The following is a 24,665-nucleotide window of genomic DNA, read 5'->3' as shown; positions in this document are numbered from 1 at the left end:
TGGGTACTTTCACATTGAGACTTTTTTGGCCACTTTTCAAAAAAAGTAAAGCAAAAAAGATGTTTTGATCTTCATAAGTAAGTAAATAGCAGCAGGAAAATGGCTGCTTCCCTAAAGATTTCATTCTACTCTCACAGATGGGACAAAACTGTCACCTTGGGATCACAGAATCTAAAAAAACACCCAATAGACACTATCTACAGGCAAATTGGTTGTTTGGAAACCTTTACTCTCTTACCATCAAAAATATAAGCATCTAAACAGGACTGATACTTTAATTTTGGGGATCAAAAATCCAACAAAGGGTGAATAATTGTAAAAGTCTCATATCCACTGTGATGTATGGTGGTGTATCTGTGATGCTGTGGGCCTGATGTTCTTCCTTATGTCTCAGGGAAACTTTTTTAAAGTGCATTGTTTCAATAATTCACTTAAAAGTGCTAAATATGTTAAAACTATGTAACTTATAATAGTGAGATGCATGTAAACGTGGCACATGTGACTTTGTGAAAAAACAACATTAGTTTCCCCAACATCATGTCTTTACAGACTGCCTACAAAAGCAAAATCGTAACAGTTAATACACTTAAACAATAATTTTCACATTTAGTGCTTTTTACTGCTTTCCAATAGCAATTTTTTATTCAGCTCCTTGCAAGTGTATCCGTAGTGTTGAACTTGTTTTAATTTTAACTACAAACATCACAAAGGTCATTTTTTATGACACGTTTCAGCCAACCCCTCCTCCTCATTTGTCTTTTTCTCACTGTCTGCTGTTGACCCTTAAAGTTGCACGATTTTCTTGATTTGAGTCTGGATAATCCTCCTAAGGGATTTGGTCGGTGATCAGTGCAGGGTAGGTCGCCAACATGAACACTCAGCTGGCTGTTTCATCTTACACATAAAATCACACGTCTCTCTCACTCTCTGCGTCTCTTACCTATGCTTCATATGGCAGCGCATCCATCCATTTATCCCTGCACTGTCCCTGCTTATAATTTATACTGGGGACGGGCTGCTTTCATAGAGTCGCAAGTTTAATTCAGCCTGCCGTAGGAGACATTTGTTATCCCACAGAGCTTATTTCATAAAAGATATCAGCTCCGCTTTCATCAGTCTTGCATTTTCAGCTGTATCTTCTCAAGAGATTCATTTTCCGGCAAACACTAATATACTGCTAGCTTATGATCGTCACTTTTTTTCTCCCCTGAATTTCCAGTCATCTCTCAGTGCTGCAGAAAGTCTCCAGCTCCCCTTTTGACATGTAACCAGTTTTAATCACGTATGCAAATGATGCACTAACCCGTTGTGTTTGTTGCACTCTTAAGATTTGAACTTCCTTCCCTCGTCTTTGCTTCGCAGCGAAGACAAACAGCGTTCAGAGGAAGCATCATCATCTCCCTCAAACCAAAAGCTGACTGAAGTTGTTTACTGATTCAAAAATGAGACATTCCTATTGAACTCTCGCCAACGGGAGAGCATAAAGTGTAATGTAACATGAATAAACACTTTCTTTCCTGTGCACATGTCCCACTGAAGCCTTAGTTTGAAGGAGACACTGCTGAGCTGACAAATAGGCACATCTGGTTTTGCTGTATCAGTAGATAAATGCTTCTTTGTAACCATGACATGACTTTAGGAGTTTTTGTTTGCTGACTCAGTCCCCTCTTTCGTCTAGCGCACATCATAATAACATATAGATCTGGTATTTGGCTTGAAATCGAACCCGTAACAACACTTTTTCGAAAAGCCAATCAAAATAATAATTCAAGGCTTAATCACTTGAGTTATTGTCCCTGTAATTTGTGAGAACAACTTCAATATCTCTATATTTATCAGTCAAGTCAAGGAACATAGATAAATTCAGAAAAAATTGACAAGGTGTGCTTTTATGGGAAAGAAATATAGCAGCCGTTCAGTCATGTAATTCAGAAAACAGATGGCAACACACAGGAACACTAAAAGTACATGGTAGTATACGTATGGTAGCAATATCACCTTAAATGGCTTCATCTACAAAGTAGCGAAACAAAAAGAAAGCATCCACCCAAGAGTCCTGGAATAATGAAACCACGGAATCGCTGAGAGAAGACAAAATAAATGGGAGCAATAATTGCAAATTGCAATGCATAAATGGAGAGTGAGAAAAAGTGGACAGCATCTTCTTCAGCAGTCTATCTGAATTGCAGAATAACTGTAGCAATATCAAGTCTTTCTACAAGGTGTATAGAAAAAGGAAAGCTTTAGTACTTTAATATAAACACTCACATTGTTGGACTAAGTAACAGCATTGGTCATTGTACACTTGAATTGCTTGTACAGTTTCGAGACCTTTATAAAAGCTGTTATTTAGTAAATGCATGTTTTAAATTTTGGCAATTTTCTGACTTTGCATTCAAGGTTTACTTCTTTAAATGTTAGAATGAGCCTAGAAAAATGAGCAGGAGGAAGCTACAAAAAAATTAAAGATTTTTATTGCCATTGTTTTTTATGTTTTACATTTGAACTTTATGTCAATCTAAGAGAATCCAACTGTTTTGCTGTTGTAGCTTCATACAGAAGCTATAAGCTAGACAGTGAATTGGCTGTATTAGTGTCATACAGCTTTCACCCACTGACCTATCTCTTGGGAAGACTACCACCAGTTCTTGAATCATTTTATTACAGTCAAAGAAATCAATAGAAGCAAATCATTCTGACCAACTGGGTCTGAGCAGTGATCCTGCCCCAGGGATCCAGACACATCCTAAGCCAAAGTAAAAACAAATAAAATGTACACATTGGACTGTATGTGCATGTATACATGCATGTCCTGCTGTGGTATTTTTACATGCATGTATACATATGCATGCACATACAGTCCAAAGTAATTTCAATTTATTTAACAGAATCTATTCAGCATTCAGTATGTAGGGTTTAAACATTCATGAACCTGGACTATCTCACTGGAGCAGCCTATAACTGCGTTTAAAGCAGTCAACTTTTCCCACTTGGAATAAGGTAGACGGCTCTTTTTGAGTCTGGTTCTAGATTCTACATCAACTGGATCTGTTAAAATATACAGAAGTTTTTAATACAATGTCAAGACAGAGAGGGATGTTTGGGTTTTCCTCCTACAATCGTTACCTCCAATCGCAGATAAGCTGAGAAGAAGATTGATATTTTTCATTAATGAGAAAAGATGAATGTACAACAGATTGAATGCTATTATTGTCAAGGCAGCTAATTATATCACAAGAATTTGATTGCAAAAGGAGACTTTATAAAATTACTTTTAAGAAATGCCTCTAAAATACCATCCCTAAAAGGAGGTGATTGTTTTTCTGTCTTTCCTGCAGAGAAATGTAAATTCTTTGGGTTATTGCACTTCTAAATTCATTCATTTAAGGGAGTGTGTTCAGTTTCTTATTGTTTGACTTTTTATTTTTCAGTTCTTTAGATTCTAACTCCTATTTTTTCACTAAGCGTACTCTGCGCCTTAAGAGATTTTCTCTCCGACATTATCATTCAGGAAGCACAATGTGAGCTTAAGTGTTTCTCATTCATCCTAATGATCAGCCATTCTCCTGTGTAATCTTATTCATGGAGCGTTTAGTGACGCTTGTCCTGCTGTGGTATTTTTAGCCGGCAGAATGACGCCTGAGCTTTGACTGCAGATGTTCTTGTCGTTTGTAATTCTTTCAGTCTTTTTGTTTATGGCACAACTGAATGCATCCCCGTGTTCAAAAGCAGTGCTGATGTACAACTCCCTCCAGCTGACTTGGATAAGTAGAGGTAGTCAGGTCTTTGGTCTCGACTACTAAACCATCAACACAGAAAAATCTGTCAGTTGATGCTACTTGACATTACTGGCTGGCGTTTGCGCAGCAGCCAATCAAGGAGCCCCATTTATTTTCCTTGTGGCTGAATGGCTACTCACTTAAAAGCTAAAATTAATTTGAAACTGATATTTTGCTTCTTCTGTAGTGCCAAGATGGCTTCCACTGTACATATAAATTCATATTAAACTATATTTGATGTGTTGGACTATTAAAATAGGCGATTATAAGTGTTTAGATGGGGTTTAACAGAGTTTAGCGGTTTAGGCCGGGTGTGGTCCCTAACTCCTCTGAATACCAGGGATCTACTGTACTTGTTACCGTCCATTTAAAACACATACAAGCAAATGGAACATGCTAGGTTTATCCCACCAGAATAACAGATTCTGGTGGGAACTATTAGCATACGTAACTATTTATTTAAAGGCTTACTCTTGAGACAGTAGTTGTTTAAGACTATATCCAAAGATTTTTAATTTTCTATTTTTAACAGCTAAAAATTGAGGACTGTTATTCCTCAAGTCTTTTGATAATTGTGTGACTGACTATTTAAAGTATAACATCTTTATCCACTTGTGCAATCTTCACTTCATCCAAACCTTACAGCAATCTGTAATGCTGAATTACTTGAATTGAGTTGGAGTCTAGTTTAGGAAAGAGCAACATGTTCTTTCAGCTTGAAAGAACATGTTCTGTCCAATTCTCGACTTGCTTTGTCACTGTCTGATAAATAAAGGAAATGGTGGAATAATTTAAAAAAACAGAATAAAGGTATACTCTTGAAGTTTTATAGTTGCAGATGAGGCACAAGTAGGCCTGCTTAGAGGGGGAGCTGTGTTGTTATATAAGACAGCGGAGGTCAAAGGTTCAGCCAGTTCAGACGTTTGAGATTGATGTAGCTTACTGTGTACATACTGAAACATCTCCACATTGTTCACTGTCTATACATTGTTTCTCTACTGTATCAACCATATTCCTTGTCTTAAAATTAGTCGCATAACAAGTAGGAAGTTGCTCTGAAATCAGCAGCATGAAAGTTTCAATGAACTCCCACAAAGAATTGTTGTTTTTATAGAGTTTTTAATTTATTCCATTATCCTCACTGGCATGTTTCCGTAACCAAAACCAATAAAGTTTTTTTAGGAAGCCGGGTTTCATCCCTGGAGGATATAAAACTCCCAATCCCACTAATCACCACAAGCGCAGCTCAGCTTTTATTACAGTCTCAGAGAACAGTATATTTGTAGCGGAAAGACTTAATTACACACAGTGAAGCATAAAAAAATTCAATATTTACCCACAATCATCAAATAGCAGGATAGGCTTGTGTATTTATAGCAGCTTTATGGCTGACAGAAATGCAAATTAATACATCAGGTGGGTTATAGTGATGATGGTGTCACATAAGGCCAAATCCAGAAAAAAAAATCGATTTCACTTTAGAATATTAAATCCATAAAATCCATCAATAATAGTTTTTAATAGCTGAAGATTATTAGTTGGTAAAATGGTTTTTGAGGTTTTGAGGTTGATAGTGTTGAAAATTTTTGCAGGTACCTCTGCAAAAAGACACACACCATCAACTGATGAAAACTCTGACACTCATATTGAAAGGATGAATGACCATGTATTTAGGTCTAGACTTTGACTGGACCATTCTTAGACTGGACATGGAAATACTTTTGTGAATTCTTAGGCAAACCTCCATCGCGATCTTGAGTGCTTTTCACCCGCTAACAGGTTTTCTTTCAAAATTCTCATCGAATTCTCACATCAGCTTCCCTCTCGCTGCGTGTCGCTTTTATTGGCTTGTGACAAACTGTTAATTGCACTTGTTGTGACCTTTGTCCAATAATGGCTTTTAATTGAAGACACACTGGACCATGACACTTTTAGTTCCATGCTTGAGAGTTGACATGATGTTGTTTACCTTGAACAACCAAGATACTTATGTCTCTTGGTTTATGCAAGACATAAGTTTCTTCTATCTACTTTCTGGTGTTCAAAAAAGTCAGTGTCACTCTCATCCATTGTCTTTTTGGCTGTGCAGACATGTACAGTAGCAAAAGTCTGCGCTACGACCAAATATAATATTTTTCCATTTTTGGAGACTTCTCTTAACATCTTGCAGTCTGCATTCAGAGTCAACTGCCTTGAATGGTCAGACTTTTGGCCTTTTGGCAGTAAAGCTGCAATGATTGGTCAAAACAATTAATGATTTTCACTTTACAGCATTTCAATTTTTTTTACAAGCCAGGTCAGTTTTGATTTTAATAACTGTAACACACCACATTAAATTGTAGTCTTTTTACGTCTATATTGTTTGTCAACACTTTTGTCTGCTAGCAGGATACATTTGCATACTGGTCAAAGCAAAGTCCAATGACAGCACTGATGCAATGCATGATCATCAACATAAATACCACAGAGCTGTGTGAAAACGCTCGACAAGTCAGTGTCATTGAAATTGGGATCACCATGTGGTGCATAACCTTACATGCATCATTTCTCCTCATTGACAAGCCTAAAGTCTAAGCTTTTCTGAATTCTTAAATCTGACGTTAAATATTTAGATATTTAATATTTAGATTCCATATATATATATATATATATATATATATATATATATATATATATATAGTTTTTCTTAGAAATACTTTTATGATTGTGGTTTATAAATAGAGAGATGTCCAAGGAGGAGTAATTATAGACCCCTCTCTCTTTGCTCCAATCCTTAATGATCTCTTCTTCAGTTTTTGTATTCTTTAGTTATTTTGCTTCCTTAAGTTTTATTTGACCTTGTGAGATGTATGTTATTTTGTAATAAGTGGGAGACAAGGGATCATTTGCATATTCTTAAAAAAAAAGAAAGAAAATCTTGAGAAACCAAAGAGTGAACATTAACTGATCAGATTAGTTTATATGGGTCAGTTTTTGTAGCTTCCTCATTTTTGTGCATGCACTATATTTTCAAATGTTTTAGTAACAAGACATTCAAAAACTTTTTTCCAGCAATTTTACATCATAGCAAAATTCTTCCAACATTAGATGAAACATTCTGCATACTTTGGAGACATCCTCCCCCCGCACCGTATCCAGGACACTTGCAGAGTGGATTTTAATGTTCAACGGGACACAAAAAGGAATTTCTTTGTGTGCATATTTAATTGTGTCAGGCCTGCAGACCAGAGCTTCTTGTAATCGGACACTAAGGTTACAGAACGTTGCCTTAGAAGTGAAAGCACTTGTTATACCCTTTTTTTTCTTTTAACCACACGTACCAATGTTTCATTTATGAACAGCAGACTGGAAAAAGAGGGCAGCAAATGGACACAAGTGAGGCTTGTAGATGTGGATTGGATGGGGGAAGGGTCAAGCAGAGGCTGAAGTTGTCATGCTTGGAGCAAAGATTGTGTTAAAGTTGGAGAATTAATGAGGATGAGTTAGACGGAGACAGCCTAACAAGCCAATTAAGACAATTTGTGTGAGAGATTAATGTCAGATAGTGTCGTTTTTGTTCAGACAGAATTACAAATCTACTTAATTTAGATGAATCTCCAGTGTTCAAACATGTCGTCTTCACCATGACAGATGTGGAAAAGGTTAGGCAGGTGTTGTTGTTTTGTTTTCTTTTGCTACAGGAGTAGAAAATGACTTTATTTCTCACGACACCATTTCTTAGCTGTTGTCGCTTGTGGCTGAGTGAGTCAAAAAAGCAGACTCAGCTCAGTTTAAAGAAAAGGCTGAAAGGCAAGTGACCCAAACACTTTTTTTTTTTTTTTTTTACATATTTCATGCATTCTTCTTGTATTTTCCACCAGACCACTTAAGCTACAACTTCTTCTAAAAGCGGTTGCCGTCTTCAGTCGCATCCAGGACACTCGGCAGCTGAGAACGTAAATGGAGGAAAAGGGGATGTTTCCCGTTGAATTGTGCATGAACTGCAATTACCCTAGATGCTCTGTAGAGTGTAAAAGTGGTCAAGAAATCTGCAGGAGAGGGCAACCTGGGGGAGGTGGCTTTTAGTTTTATTGTTATAATGTAGGGTAAAACTTAATGGGAGAGCTCTTTGCCTTTGTGCGAATCCATTCAATTTGCATAGATATCTTGTGTGAGTAATACGTAGAAACAGATCAGATCTCTCTGGTTTTATTGGAGATTTTTACATAAACTGTCATAATGTGAAGGCTCAGTGATCTAACGTAGAAACTAATGTCAAAGTAATCTGGAAAGATGTACAGTCATACGTTGTTGAGGCAGAAAGAGTTCAAACCCAAAAGGCCAAGAACTCTGTCAGTATAGTAAAATATCTTCAAAATGACTTCAATTAGTATTTGAGCTATAAGTTATGTAAAAAGCACAAGAAACCAAGTTAAGAGACATATATCAGTTTAGTACTTAGTTCAAACCTTTAGCTCACAATAGTTATGTTCAGTATGATGGCCTGGAAATCACAAGGTAGCTGAAATTAGATTTTGCACCTTGGTGTCAATGCAGAACACAATGGACACCTAGGACAAAAAGTGGTGATAATTGAGACTCCAGCTTGAATTTGAGTTTAAACATAAAGATTTATATGGTAATTTATCCAGTGAGGAAGAGAAAGACAGGATAATTGTTAGTCAAAGGCAGTAGCTTTTGACCAGCACCCTTCTGAGGGATTTAAAAGTGCTCTATGGTGAGGCCCGATCTCAGCAAGTAAAGAATGACTGCTTGCTGTCATTCTTTACAGCAATGTAAAGAATGACAAAATATTGCAAAATTCAAAAATTAAGTCAACCGATGGATAGATGCTATGATTTCTCCTCGGTTCCTAAAGAATAGTCTTAAACAGAAGCTATGGTTTTTTTTCAATGCTAGTTGACATTAGCATTATCCATTCTGCTGCTGATGGTGTAATAGTATTACAGTATCTGTTAAAACATTAATAACAGGACAATACTTGTCATCTCAAAGCTTAATTGCATAATGTGATCTAACTGCTTTTATTAAAAGAATAGAGATGTAACATGTCCTTTTACTGCTAAAATTGCACAATACGTTGATTATTACGGGTACAAAAATGCTTTCTGAAAGCATAGAATAAACACATCCAGAATTATCTGGATAATTAGTTGCTGCACATTTTCTCATCGGAATTTTTGTGACCGTTTTTTTTTTTTTTTTTTTGTAACTAAAGGCAAAAGCCCCTTTTTCAGCTTGCTAACTGGCAGTGCACCGTAGATACGGGAACATTTTGCATGCAGTTTCACACCACAGAATACAGGGCAAAATACAGAAACAACATAAGCTGACATGTCTGAGTGCAACACCATAAATTGTCTTAAAGAAGCTCCTAAAGTTTCCCTGCAGATTTAAGCTGACACAGTTGCTTCATGTAATCCCAAAATGGCTCCCAGAGACAACGATAAGCTCCGGGCTCTGTAGGGCCCACGCCAGCTGTCGGAGGACTCCTTATTCTTCATGAGTCGGATTGTATGTTCGGGCGGGAGAATGCGTTTGGGACCGTTCACATGACTGATGGCTTTGCATGAGGGATAAGGATTGAAACCTCTAAGGAGGAACATTAGACCTATAGATAATGACTTTTAAGCTGTAGAGTTTACTATTGTAGAAGTGCATTAGTTCAAGATTGATTTCAACAAGAATCTAAATCAAAGCAGCAGTATATTTGAATTGAGGGGTTTATTGGGTATGTGTTGTGTGTGTATGGCAGCACATTCTTGCTGACTGGAGCGGTGGTTAAGTAGTATGCCCCGTGCCAGCTGGCTCGGCTGCATTGTGTCCAGTTTTGACATATGATGCCGCAAAAAGCAACCTGACAACCCCAGTAACCATTAACTTTGGTACCAAATGAGGCTGGACATCTATTGCTCAGCATTTTTTTTTTTTCCATCTCTTTCAAGCGTGGAAATACATATACAGGTGCAAGGGTGGTTCATTGACTGAAACCTCTTACACAGTGAAGGTGGTTATGCAAGTGGATGTGTATTGTTGTGTAGAAAATGAGTGCAAGCCAGCGGTCAGCTTTTTAAACAAGGTAATGAAAGATTTGACCTTATCAATAGCCGTAATGACATTTGTAAGATTAGTAATGAAAATTCAATGGAGGGAAAAGTATTGTTAGAAAGGATCAGCAGGGTTCAGTTTTTGCTAAAAACTCAGAATAAGAGGCATTATACTCCTTTGCGTACAAAATCATATAAAATTGATTACATAAAATACATATAATTATGCCAACTTCTGCATTTATCTCGCCCTCTTCATTGCCAGGTTTACCTTTAGCCACTGTCTTCTTCGCAGCAAAGTGTTTGTCAGTACAGACTGAACAATATTGAATGAGTCTCATTACAAATAATGTTTCCCAGAGGAGTAATCCTTGTGTCAAAGAAAGAAGGAGTCGTTCGTGACATTCACACACACAGTGAACGCCTGAGGAAAATGGATCCCCTGAGACAAAGTTTTTGAGAAACATGAATTGATTGCCTTGATGGAAGGCATCAATGCAAGAAAATCCTGCCCTTTTCTGCCAAAGCAAGTCTTGAAACATGGTACCAGGTTTTTGGGGGGGCTTTTTGTCTTGTTTTTTTCCTTTTGGGCACATATTGAATTTCCATGTTTTTGAAGCGAAATGGTTCAAGGGAAAAATGCCAGTGTCACAGACCTACTGTACTCCAAATACAGTAGGTCTGTGACACTTCAGCTTCAGATTAACTCTCCATGGTGGACTGTTGAGACATCTTTCATATATACATAACTGTTGGTAGGTTAAAGAGATTGTGTTAACATTTATCATTTATCTTTGGAGCTTGGATGGTAAGTTGCATATAAGCTTTAACAGTTCCTTGTTTAACCTTCATCCTACTTGTGTTTAATGTCTGTCTGCCTGCCTGTCTTTGGAACATATTCTGCCATTTATTTTCTAAAAAGCATTGAAGAAAGCACCTACTGCATTTCTTTATTATCTATCTCAGGAATGCAATAATATTCGATCTTCCTGTTCCAGTTTTGCTGTGCAAATAGTTATTGCAAGACTTTAGTGAACTGCAACAACAAATGCATGTATATGACAATACTAAAAATCATGGCTGTCTCCTGTGATATTGGTTTAGCAACCTTCATTTTGTCAGAAAATGCTGCAGTTTGATGAGGGTTTTTGGATGAATGCAGGTAATATCTATGTAAAATTTGCATAATGTATTGTATCTTTAAGCATTAGTTGAAACCACATTTTTACATCAACTGTAAAACAAAGACCCACGACAAAAGAAATGCTTTTGTCATTTCTGTCGGACTTTGACTAAACTTTTCCCCCTTTTTAGGTTAGTTGAGATTTGTAGAAATTCTTATTTCTGAGAATATTTTACCTTTTTGTTTATTTCTTCAAATTCAGAAGTTTGCAAACTTTTTGTTAGTATTGGGTAGAAATACCCTTTGGACTGCACAAGTTGTATTTTTCACAAGCTTTTTACAGCAGCTTGATGGAGTGCGAGTTCTTTACACTTGAAACTTTCAAACTCATGACACTCAACGTCTGAACTGTCACACATTGCTTAAACTCTGGACTTTGAAGAAGGCTTTAAAAAATATCTCTTTTATTATTCTAGCATTTAGCAAATACATGTTGACCTAAAACCACAATAGTTTGATATCATGTCACTCATTATAACTGTATATGCATGTCTTTTCAATTTATCATGTTTCATATGAGTTATCAAGCACAAACAGTGAACATGTTTGCGTTTTATGTTCTTTAAATAAGGAGGTTCATACAGGTGCAAGCAAACACTACTTAATGCTGACGACATATTTTGTGGTAAATCTTCAAGTGTTTTATTTATATGTTCAGAATATAGACACAAATACACACAGCTGGATAGACTCACACGCTAAAATACTCACACACACACACACACACAGTGTGGATTTGTTTTTTCTGTGATGAGAGGGATTATGGGATAAAGGAGGCAAGGCCGCAGCAGTTTAGTTCAGTTTGGACCAAAGCTGCTCTGAGCAGCAGCACAATGACAAATACAGATGAATGTCTGGCCGCACACAAGGGATCTGCATCACCGTTAACACCACGGCCACTGGATACGTCGAAGACGAGAGCCTCTGATTGGGATTCGGCAGTGGTAGCGGTGGATCCGTTGTGGGCTTTTTTCCCACTCGTTTTTTCATTCGGATCGCTTAAGATGAGCAGAAACGCAAGCTTCCAAGAGAAATCCACGGATTGAAACAGAATGAAAAAGAAGCCCAAAAGTGGTGCTTTTAGGAATGCCCTGATTCCTGGCTTTTTTATTGCCTTTTACTGATGGATGCGTTGGAATATCACTGTTTTCATACACAACCTGTAGCAGAATTTTTACATTTTTGTCCCAATTTTATCAGGCTTAGCATGCAAGAAGACTTGTATTTTGTTTTTGTTCTGGATTTTATTTTCCAACCACTGTAAGCAATGGCCTGACAGAAAGATGTATCCAACCCATCGACAGCACAGTGTGGGAATCAATCATCTGGATTCTTACGGTGACGATGTTCTTATATAGTAGGCATTTTTTATTTATTCTAAGAGTTTCTCCACATGCATGTTTGTTTTCCTTGACTACTGATTTCAGAATATATAGAAAACATTTATTTTTATTTCTTCAGCATTTTTGTCCCATGAGAATTATTTATATATCAGGTTTTTCTTCCATCTCCTCTTGTTCTCCATCACCAACGTTGTTAGTATAATCTGCAATAAGCGAGTCAGCTGTCACTTAAGGACTTTTCTCTCCCTCGCTTCGCTCATATAATTCTGGTGTGCGACAGCAACGGCGGCGCTCGTATTCGCAGCCATTGATTGCCAGGCTACACAATCAATGAGCAGTTGTTTGACTGTGGTCGATTACACTAAGCAGACCTAAGCCACACAGCGAGCCTCGTAGAGAGACGAGGAGTCGCAGTAATTGGACTGAGTGCATTCTAAACCGGAGTGTCGCACAGTAACTTTTGGTTTTCTGAAACAAGAAGATCCCACCACAGAAACTGTTTTAATGTTTGTTTTTGTTGTAAATCAAACCGTGTTCCAGCGCAGCCTTAATAAGTGTGGAATTTGATGTAAGAATTTTCCAGGCGTGGATAAAAATGGAGAAATATTAGGGATTCTGAACATTATTCCGTATTTTATGACCTGAAACATAAAAAGTCCATCCATTTGTGAAAGACAATAGACTTGTTTACATTAATTGAATTTTAAATGACGTCTTTTAATGTATATTGATTCAAAGCTGGTTGAATTTAACCCCTTGACCTACTTAGACTGGGATTTTAAACTGGCTTTTACAAGGGATTCCACAAGTTTTATTTTCAAATCTGTATGAATTCTGACAAAATACTTAAACATTTTCTTATTTAATGCTTTAAACAAGTTAAATACAAATGTATAACTATATCATTTTAGCCCTAGCATGTGACCCAAGTGTTCTTACAATAAAGCTGTAATAAGAGTTTCTCACCTTTGTTTTTAGTCCAATAATTTAAATCCATATTTTCAAGCCAAACACGCTTAATTATACCCTTTCCAATGATTAATAAATTGGCTGAGGATAAAATAATAACAATAGTTTGATTTTTAACAAACTGAACATTCAGTTTAAAGCCAGTTTTACAATTTTTCCTGAACATATACCGGAATAATTAACTTTTGACAGTGCTTGTTGCTTTCCTAAGCCAGAACTGATTTCCATTCATTCATAATTTGCGGCAATTTCTGTGATAAGATGGAATCTAACAAAGTTACATTTTTGGTAAAAGTACAAACTATGGTTCATAGGTTTAGAGATGGAAAATAGTTGATTTATTTAATTAATCCATCAAAACTGACCATGAAGGGAAAACTGTTAGATTCTGATCTGTATCCTATTGATCAATGCAACTCTAATAAGGGTTTGATTTTTTTTCACAGCATAAATGGTCTCGAATTCCTTCGCCACACATGCAAATCCCCCCAAAATAAAAATAAAAAAATTGTTGAAAGCAGCATTTAATGAATGTGTATGGGTATTGGAATACACACATTCCAAGAACCAGTTGACTTTTAGGACCTAAAAAGGAAGATTATTAAATTTTAACATTATATGACTATTTGAGATGTAGTTCGTTCTTCCTTCTTTTTTTTTCCATCTATTTTTACCGGTGTTGACATTCATACTTTATTGCCGTTTTTTACAGCCAACATGGATCACAAATATGCTTTAACAGATTTGCATTGAATGTAGAAAAATTTGAGTTGTGTAGATTTAAGTTTCATCTGATTTGATACTAAAACCTAGTTAGGCACATGCTTCCCAATAAAACTTCCATATTTGAACTAAACCTGATTGCAGTTTGAGTCGTGAAAAGTATGGAAACTTAAATTGGGAACTTTGTACAAAAGTTGATCCAATAAGGGTCAAACAAAAGAGGAATAGTTCATTGTAGATTAGTTTTGGTCTCACAAATATACATTGAACCATCTCGTCATGGTTTCTGGTCTTTTTTTTTTTTTACTTAGTTTATTGCCATGTTTTGTGTACAGTTATCATTTGTTTTTTCTTTGCTTCTTCTTGTAGCCATAGGAATAAAACGTCAGGCTGGCCCCCACCCGGCCTGGGCTCCTGGGGAGGGCTTCAGGGGCCCCCTTACAGTTGGGACAGCATGAACAACACCAGAGATGGACGGGACTTCTTTACCAAGTATGCTCCATCTTAATTATGTATTACAACTGCTCAGTTTCACATCACAAACTCATTAAATAGCCCAAATTTGACTGCTTCTATTTCTATGATTTTTGCTCATTTTTCCAATTTTAGAAACCTTGTTTTTTTCTTTTTCAGAAAAACAAACTGAAGAGAATGATTTTGTGTTGAAAAGGGAGCTGTACATCATTATGAAAAAAATAGAAAGGTTTTCATTATTAAAAGAAAGCAACAGGTACAGTGTCCTAACCTTTTGGGGTTTATCGATTTCTATAAGGACAGAAAAATATATTTAACAAAAACAAAAAAAAATCAAACTGTTTTCCATTTGCATCAACTGCCTGTGTTGGTTGACGAAACGTGTACTGTTCTTGAATTGTGGCTCATGGCCATACAAAATCTTTTTAAGGGCTGCTTATAGCCCCTGGGCCGCACTTTGGACATCCTGGCAGGCAGAACTTGAGCACAAAAAGCCCAGCTAAATTTAGATTTGAGACTTGTAATTTTTGAGATAGATTTCTCACACTATGAAAACAATTGCCATTACATATACTTCATAGACATTTAAAATTTGTCTTTTTGTTTTGTTACTTTGCATGATTTCTTGCTCTTCTTGCCTTTGTTGTTCCCCATATTATCACCACATAATACCAAATGTATGCTCAATTGTTATTTTTAGCAAAATCTGAAGTTTGAAGGAACATTTTAATATGAGATGTGAAAACCTCATCCTGTGTTGCATTTATAACCATTAGGCGGCAGAGGTTTGCATGAAGTATAGGCTGTGTGGCTTTATGTCATGCTTAGGGGACATCATGTCTCAAAAAAATAACGTGTTGAGCTTGTTCATTTTCTCGAATTCCATTAACATCTAAATTTATCCTTTTTTGCTGCAAATTATAATATTTGATTTTTGCTGTTATCTTTTTGATAAGAAGGGTTTTGTTATAGAAGTCAGTGTGTTTTGGGTTCTTGTGGGGCTGCTCTGCTTTGGTCTTCACAGATTAAATCAGTTTTTAATTCTCAATTGATTTTATTCAGAATTAGTTTGCAGTTTTGTCCTACAGCTTGATGTGGATGAAAGTCATGGTGTTGGACCATGTTTGTTCTTGAGGGTGCATTTTAAGTTAAGGTCCTTCCAGTTTTTACGCAGCGAAGTTATATGGTCATACTTATCAAAATAAAAGCCTACAATAACAAATTCAAAGACTGCCAAGGGAGGTTTCTAAGCCATAAAAAGGTAAGACGAGGGAAATGATTTAGAGGCACTGAGAGTGAGTTACCTCCACTTAAACTGTGCATCACCCGTTCAATAACCTACATTCCGCTTGCTCAGTGTCGTTCAGACAGACATTTCAGGCTTGGGACCAAATGTGCAATTAAATGATGCATTTGCATTTTAGTGACTCCTCAAAGGTGACTGCAATGACTTGCAATTCAGGAAAGGAACAGGGAAATGTGAATCTTTATCTGATTCAACTTGTTTTAAAAGTTGTGCAAGAGACAAATGGTGGCATATTGCAAGTAAAATACAAAAATATAAGGCCGCCACTTTTGTGAAGCTTGAAGTGCCTCAGTTGCTTTTTCTGGCCATGCATCACTTTTATTGCTTTATTCCCCTACGCATTGAACTGAAAAACGAAGTGCCTCAGGATATTTGAGATCCACCAAGATGAAAGAGAGGTAACTACACAAACAAAATTTACCCTAGGAAGTTACTTAAACATGTGATTTATCTTGTTTTGTGTTTTTAGAAAGAGATACTGAAACAATATAGTAACTTAAATATAGCATTTCCATATTTGCTTCATTTTGTCTTTCACAATACAAAATGTTTTTCTTCTCACCTTTTGATTAAAAATTGTCTATTTAAAACTAAGATTAATGTAAGTCTTGTAAGCATATTTTGATGTTTTATATTCATATTTAGTGTCTTTATTGAAGCACCAATCCTCTCAACATCTGTTAGTTACCTGAATATGGCAGATTATTCTAATTACAAGATGACATAATTGCAACTGTAAGGACCAACAATAACTAATTTCCTTATTGTGAACTCTGTTCAGGACATTTCATACTGACCATGTGCCAGTTTGTAACCAATTCATACCCACTTAGAAAACCAGTGAGTTAATGTAATCTTCTGTGATCAACTTTTAGCTTACTGTAAGAAAATGCTGTTGTAAGAGTCCAATTAAAACAAAGCTCGCTCTTTTCGTCAAATTTTGTCAAGTAGAAATGTAAAATTCTTTAGAAATAACTTAATAATTAACTCCTTTACTTATTTATCTGATTTGTTAGCTCAAATTGCAAATACATTTTTGTTACATTTTGTTCTTGAGGATGTCCAGGAAGAGTTTTAAAATAACCGTAGAAATCCGACTTAGTGAGAAAAAACCCAGGCAGAAAATGACAAAATCCTTCAACTCTTAAACTTTGGCTTATTATCACTTCTTGGTGCAAAAGTCCCATAACTCCACATTCAACAGCCTGTATCGATACCTATTAACTTTTAAAATATTTTATTTTGCATGAGTTTGTAACTTAGTGACAGGAGTAGAACCATCTAGTATCAACCTTTGCTATAATGTTGACGTTAACACCTTTACAGAATATAAAACAGACATATATGAGTTTGTTCCAGTTTGAGCATGAATTATAGTGACCTGATTGAGTAATCAGAGCACTTTTAATCGCCCCATTCTGCAGAATTTTATATGCCTTTAGGAGGCAAATTGGTTCCAGATCACAAATCTGGAGGTTTTATGAATGCAGCAGGCAAAATGGCCTTTTGGCTTAAAATGCTCTGCTTGTGAGCCAAAGATGTGATTTACGAACACCTAATGTAACCGCTCAAGTCCTACATTGTAATTTTATTATTCTCTCTTTGTGTTAAAACTATTCCTTTTTTGGAGATTAATTCATTAATCTTTCGCTAATGTGCTTGATGTAGAACATGTTCTTTAACTGAGCCTCCTCCAATCAGCTGGGGAGGCTGTATCCCAGTACCTGCCATCTTGCCTATTAACCCCAATGTCATTTGAAAGTGAAAATGTCTCCTGAGTCATTTTAAGTCACTTTGATTTTGCTGATATATTTTTTTTTCTTCTGCTTTGCGTTTTCTAGCCAAGGGTCCCAAAGCAGCTCCCTGGAGGAGGTCCACCTGGATGGCCTCCCTCCTGCCCCTCGTCTGGTGGAGATGAGACGGGACCCGGTCCTGGGCTTCGGGTTTGTGGCTGGTAGTGAGAAACCCGTGGTGGTCCGTTCTGTCACACCAGGTCAGTGTAAGAATCACACATGAAAATCTGTCTGTGAAATGTAATCTCAATTTATTGCCTTGCAAGAATATAAGTAGAAATAACTAATGGGTTTGTGTCTCCTCACTTTCTATAAGTGTTAGGTGATTGGTTGATTGCAAAATTGAGATTCTTACTTATCTTTTAACACTTATGTGTTAAAAAATAAGCACATGTGACAAAAAAATAATAATTAAAGTGATTATGTTTTGTAAAGCAAAGTGTAAGAGTTCATCTCTCAATGTGCACATGGCAGCTAGTTAGCTAGCTAACAAGCTAACACATGCTTCTCCAACTTGGAACTTTTTACTGATTCTTCCAAGCGCTTCAATGTCAATGGTAGCATATTTTGTTCTATAAAACTGGGCTTTGTAAAGAAAAAATCAATATTATTCTAAATAATTAATACTCAAGAGCCAAATGCAACTATTGGTGCGACAAAAAGTTAGTATTATTATTATTTTTTTTAGGTTTTGTTCTACAACCACAACAGCTAGCCTATCTGAACTGTTAACCTTAATAAATTTGGGTTCCTGAAACAAAGACAGTTTCAAAATGAAATTTTTCATATTTGCAAGAAAAATTATTAAGACAAAGACCAAGTATTAAATTTAACGTAAGTAAAATATTTTCACTGAAAAATTTTGTTAAGTGTATGTACACACTTTCTTGTTAGTTCTGTTCATCACATTCAAATCTAATCTCCCCAGCTGCATCTCCAACAGGGGCACTTTAATCAGCTATATGGCTCGATTCAATGTTTTTCTGCGTGCAGGTGGTCCATCTGAAGGGAAGCTGCTGCCGGGCGACGAGATTATCATGATCAACGATGAACCAGTCAGCTCAGCCCCCAGGGAACGAGTCATCGATCTTGTCAGGTAGACGCCCAGATGGCTTTGGACATAAATATTCAAATGACTACTCTTTTGATACTAAACAGTGGCATGGAAAATGTTATATGTATCCTTTGTTTTGTGAATGTTTGACATTTGAGTTTCTTTCTGCTAAAAGGAGGTGGTTCCTTTCTACTGGCCCCACATACTTGCTAAGGATGGAGGAATTTAAAATAAATAACTCGAAGGCATCGTATCTTCGATTTAGTTTGACTTTACATAACTGGATCTAGATCTGACGAAATAACTAACTAGTGGAATGACTTTGTCTTGTGAAGTTGCACAATATAAACCAAACTGAATCATTTCAGGATTTATCGCTGCAACAAAAAGTTTTTATCTGATTAAACTCGTAATCATTAAATTTTCATTAAGACACTTATTAGTGTCGCTCCAGAGAAGTTCTTGCAGTGTATTAGCAACGCTTTCCACTCATCTGCTTCGTTCTTATTGCAGTGCTGTTCAGTAGAAATAACACTGAGAATTTAGGGCGCTCAGCTTACCCTGACTCAAAACCCTGTTTTACAAAAATTACTTTTGCATTTCTGCCTTTCAAATTAAAATGAAAGATTAATGATTGCGCGGTTGACAGCCTCTGGTTTGAACAGCAGCAGTTCGGCCTTTGCCAGAGGCGTTTCATTCCACCTCGACCGAGCTAATCATATTCTTCCTGTTGTAGGCTGTCGTCGTTTCTTGGTGATTTGTTCTGTCGTGACTTAATTGACTTGCTTGTTTCCCCGTGTGCTGGCTGCAGGAGCTGCAAAGAGTCCATCATGCTGACTGTTGTTCAGCCATATCCAGTGAGTAGACACAGAGGATTTATCATCTGTTTTCATAGTAACTGATGCTTTCAAGCAAATGATGTTTTCTGCAAAAATAAAAATAAAAAAGCCTACTTGAGATGCACATTAATAACTGCCAAACCCAAACTGGGCAATTTACTCCAATAAAGTCAATTTATTTGTTTTTAGAGATTCTACAGATACAATTCCACTGCATATACACTTTTAATTACAATTAAGTCCTGTGTGCATTAACTATTTGATTACAACGAAAGTTTGATTATTTACATGGGAAATGAATGTAGAATCCAGCGCATCATCAATAATCTTCCTGTGTGAAACAAGTACTGAAAATAATTAATGTGTAGTGTTTCCTATCAGAGTAAATATGTGGTGAATAATGAAAAATTAATAGTCAAAACTACCTTAGAGTTTCTACTTACTGCCTTTTCATTGTTTTTGTACACTGCTTGCAAGTTTCTGACAGGAAGATTATTGATGATGCGCAACCTCCTGCCTCAATTTTCTGTGTAAATAATCCTAATATCTCCTCTCATGGGTCACAATAACGTAGCAATGTAATGAACTACTTTGATGTTTTTGATGTAGGAGCTCTTTTCAGTTTGTAGAAGTCCACTTTGGTCTTGGCCCCATTCAAACAAGCAATTAGCTTCAGCATCCAGGACCAGTTAATAGAAATTTATTCTAAATTAAGATGCCAAGAGAGTCGTGTAATGTAGGAAAGATACAACCATTGTAATCCTTTTAATAGAACCTCACTTTAAAAACCCTTAACTTTCCGCTTAAATTTTTGTCAGAGGGGAAATGGAGAAGCAGACAGTGGCTGCAGAAAAATCAGAAAAGGCTTTTATATGAAGGGCATCTCTGTGTTTGACAGGAACCTTTAATTTAAAAGAGAAATACCCTCAGAGCATTGTATGGCAACTTTATAGGTAACTTGGAATTTAAGTTTAACATGCTATTTTTAAAAAAAAGTTTGGACTAAAACTGTTAATGGTCTTTCCTACAAACCATTAACAGTCTGTTAAATATTTTTTAAGAAAATATTTTCAATTTGCTAAAAATTGAAAGAATAATTTATAGAGTTGCATAACAGAGTTTGTTTTCTGAGCGGAACATTTTGTGAAACTTCAAATTGTAGAAACAAATTTAACTTTCAAAACTCTAGGACCAGGTATAAAAACAACAATCAACAATGACAGAGTTGACAATGTAAACTGTCACCTTATCATCTTGTTTTGCACATATGTTCTCCATAGACATTAGAGATCATTGCAGTAACACAAAAAACAACAGAAGGCTGCCAAATTAAAAATCACAGCACGCTCCATGATGTGTAGATTTTGAATCTTGAAGAATAAAATTGTGAAACTTTGTTGTTAGATTTAACCTTCCTATTGTCTGCTGAAGTCTTGCTCTCTCTCACTCTTGCGCAGCTTGAATGAAATACAGATTGCTCCCGGAATGAAGCAGAAAATACATTTTCATTTTTAAACACCTCACTGACTCTGAGTAGAGAGTCTTCTTCTTACAGTAACAACTTTCACTTATTCGGTGTTTCTGTCAGAGGGAAATGTTGGTGCTTAGATACGGTGCATTCACTGATCGATAAGAGGTCAGATGTATGAGGCTCTGGCCAGATGGTCACCGGTCAGGATCAATCAGAAAATTGACTGATTCCGGTCACCGTTGATTCATAGGGGCAACTCTAATTCTTCAGATTAGGAATAGATTGCTTTTTTTTTTTACTTCTTGACCTGTTCTTCATCCATCTATTTAATTCTGAAGCCAGTATTGTGAAAATAATTTCAGGTTAAAAGGCTGTTTGCTGGAATTTTGAAATACTTAAAAAGAAAAATGCTATTCTTCATTTCTCTCTTTCTCTCTCTTTTTATACAACTGTCTGTTAGTCTCCTAAATCAGCGTTCATCAGTGCAGCCAAAAAAGCCATGCTCAAGTCCAATCCGGTCAAAGTGCGCTTTGCTGAGGAGGTCATTATAAACGGCCAGGTCCCGGTCAGTACCACCCCATGCACACACACAAATAAACACATGCTTATGCATGACCTATATAGGCAATGCCAGATGGTTTCCGCCTAAGACAGACAGTTTGCTGAATGCAAAATGGATAAGACAATCACAAAATTAATTCCTTTCACATATTAAATGGACTATATTGCCGCAGATTAAAAAAACACACTGATGATATTCCTTCTTTGCAGAATCCGGTGAAGGACAACTCTCTCCTGTTCATGCCAAATGTCCTGAAGGTCTACCTGGAAAACGGGCAGACAAAGTCATTTCGTTTCGACAGCAGTACCTCCATCAAGGTGCGTGTCTTCGCCGTGTCTTTGGGGCAGGCTTGAGAAAATTAGCAGCAGCTCCTGCATCTTTATTTACCGAGGGAGAATCATTCAGAGCCCACGCTTGCAGAGAATACAAAATCCAGTCACCTTTGAAACCCTGCAGCCAAAATGAAAAACCCTGACAAAATCAGAAAAAAAGGCTCTTTAAGATGCATCCTGTTTTACAAAACTCATTTTATCCACACAATTTATTTATTCATTTTTTTTCACTGTTGTAGATGACTTTTTTTTTTTCTAACAAATTATTGGGTGAGTTCAAGATGTCTTACTTATAACTGGTGGACATATTTGTGCAAAGTTTGATACTTACGTGATCAACAGCGCTTCAGCTAATGTTTCACAGATTGTGAAGATCTGTGCAGTTTAGGGTGTATTACCTTTTTATGGATAAGACAAAAAAAAAAACTTTGCTAATGTTGTATAACTAATTTTTATAGAGTGGTTTGGCATTGTTTTAACCTAATGTGTTGCATGAAATATCTGGAAAAGCTTTGCGAAGGCGAAACTATTTTTGTCTTTGAGTCTGTACTGATTTTAGTTGGTAAAAGTATTCTTTACATTCTTTTTGATGGTCTGTTAACTGGAACAGAAAGAGATAAAATTGCGTCGCTGTTCCATTTGTTTTTCTCCTGTTTTTCCAGGAAGTGATTCTGACCCTGCAGGAGAAGCTGTCGATCCGCTGCATTGAGCACTTCTCCCTGGTGTTGGAGGAGAGGACTGAAGGCTCTGGAAGCAAACTGCTTCTCCTGCACGAGCAGGAGACGCTTACTCAGGTCAGAGGCGTTTTGTTTTCCCTCGCCGTGCCCTTTTCTGTCCAACACACACTCACATAACTGCTCAGTATTCAGACAGTACTTAGACCCGGGTGCAATTTATCAGCTCTGACACAGCAGGAGTGACAGTTTGCATTACCCCTCTCTCTCCCTCATGCTCTTGCACACACAAGCAGCACATGGCACACGCCAATTCCTGTTGACCGCTACTTTCTAATGAAGTGGCTAGATGACAGAAGGACAATTTTAATATTCATGCCACACTGTTCAGAGCTAATGTTCTGCTAAAGCAGTATTTAAGGGTCATTATTCTCTGACAAAGCTGATAACCTATTCAAACTGATCACATAACTAAGATTCTGATCTAGCCAAAAGCATTGCTCTTAGTATCCTATGAAAAAATGCTATACTTTTTTTTTTTTCAAAAATAATCACCTTTTTCCTTTGTTTACAAACCCAGGTGACCCAGAGGCCCGGTTCTAACAGAATGAAGTGTTTCTTTCGAATCAGCTTCATGCCCAGGGACCCAGTGGAGCTGCTCCGCCGGGACGCTGTGGCGTTTGAATACCTCTACGTTCAAGTAAGCTGCTGTGGGAGGACCAAAAACTTACATTTAAATCAGTAAAACTGTCTTTAAATGACCACATATCTAAACTATTTGGTACCAGATAGAAACTGGTGAAAGGTAACAGAATTAGACGATTTAATGTTGAGAAAATTGAGCTTAATTTTGTGGGGGTTTATAAACCAACACAAACTAGTTTATGGTTGTAAAAAAGGAGACATGATTTTATAAAGTTTATTCATTATTATTTTTATGGAAATCTGTTGAAAAAATTCCCACAGCATAATGCCAACATATTTCACAGTTGGGATAGTGTTTTTCCCTCCCCTTTCCTTTGTCTTCATGGTGCTGTTTGTTCTCCAACGTCCTCCAACAAACTCTTGCACCATTTTGCTTCCAGTGTTGTAACGATGTGGTCTTGGAGCGCTTCGGCCCGGAGCTCAAGTACGATGCCGCGCTGCGACTGGCCGCCCTGCAGATGTACATACTGTCCATGACGGCCAGACAGAGTCAGAAAGTTTCACTAAAATATATCCAGTGAGTTCAAAATGTGTGTTTGACATTCCTGACAAGATCAGTTAGTTACTAAGGACACCCTGTTGAGAGTTAGAACTTTGAAATATGTTCTCAGAGCAAAAGGAGTCTCTTTCTAAGTTTATAACCAGTAGAGGAAAAAGCTGTTCTCCTTAGAGAGTCAGTCCAATGTTGTTGTTTTTTCTCTCCCTGACAGCCAGTTTGTCAGTAAATCCCTTCTCCGGCTGTCTGCCGCAACTGTTTTAACCTAGTTCCGGGGGAAAGACTTTGTTTTCCAAGCGTGGCTTTATGTTAAAAATCAATCTTCTCTCAACAGAAAGGAATGGGGCCTGTCGCTGTTCCTGCCTCCAACTGTGCTGTCCAGCATGAAGGAGAAAAACATCAAGAAGGCTCTGACTCACATTCTCAAAACCAACCAGAACCTTGTGCCTCCGGGGAAAAAAGTAACTAGTTCCCTTTGTCTTTCTTTGCCCTTGTTATTAGCTTCCAACACACACCCACGCACACCCCCATATGCTTGAAAACACACTATGACTCTGATTTCTGATGCAATACCCCAAAATAGCTTAGCTGCCATACTCCTCTTTGTAAAGGTTCTCACCCTGGTCAACCCAAGACCTTCTGCCAAGCTAGACCTTGAATGCTAATTTGGAAAACAAGGAACATGCATTGTCAGAGTCTGTGCATAATGAGGTATTCATATTCACACACACATGTCCCGGTTAGGAGTGGCTCATCCGACCTAGGATGAACTTTTCAGCACTTTCTGAGACTCCAGCTGGTCTTGTCTGCAACATTCATGGTGACTTTGGCCAGTACAGTTTATCAACTCAATACAGCTATGTATTTTTAAATATTATGCCACTATATAGTTCTAGCTACTTACCAGTTAGGATA

At 37.0% G+C, this 24,665-nt stretch overlaps 1 protein-coding gene across 1 annotated transcript in view; it reads left to right on the top strand.

Moving 5' to 3' along the window:
* The window catches only part of LOC114141168 (FERM and PDZ domain-containing protein 4-like), a 37,992-nt gene that overhangs the window by 4,820 nt on the left and 8,507 nt on the right, over positions 1-24,665 (top strand). Inside the window, exons 2-11 of the mRNA XM_028011640.1 lie at positions 14,414-14,536; positions 17,666-17,817; positions 18,611-18,713; positions 19,483-19,528; positions 21,442-21,546; positions 21,753-21,860; positions 22,538-22,669; positions 23,130-23,249; positions 23,635-23,771; positions 24,085-24,211. Coding sequence (XP_027867441.1) covers positions 14,414-14,536; positions 17,666-17,817; positions 18,611-18,713; positions 19,483-19,528; positions 21,442-21,546; positions 21,753-21,860; positions 22,538-22,669; positions 23,130-23,249; positions 23,635-23,771; positions 24,085-24,211 — 1,153 coding nt within the window. The remainder of the gene's footprint in view (positions 1-14,413; positions 14,537-17,665; positions 17,818-18,610; positions 18,714-19,482; positions 19,529-21,441; positions 21,547-21,752; positions 21,861-22,537; positions 22,670-23,129; positions 23,250-23,634; positions 23,772-24,084; positions 24,212-24,665) is intronic.

This window comes from Xiphophorus couchianus, chromosome 24 (assembly GCF_001444195.1).
Source record: "Xiphophorus couchianus chromosome 24, X_couchianus-1.0, whole genome shotgun sequence".
NCBI classification, from domain to species: Eukaryota; Metazoa; Chordata; class Actinopteri; order Cyprinodontiformes; family Poeciliidae; genus Xiphophorus; species Xiphophorus couchianus.
Note: the sequence above shows the minus strand (reverse complement) of the source record. Positions and strands in the feature narration are given on the sequence as shown.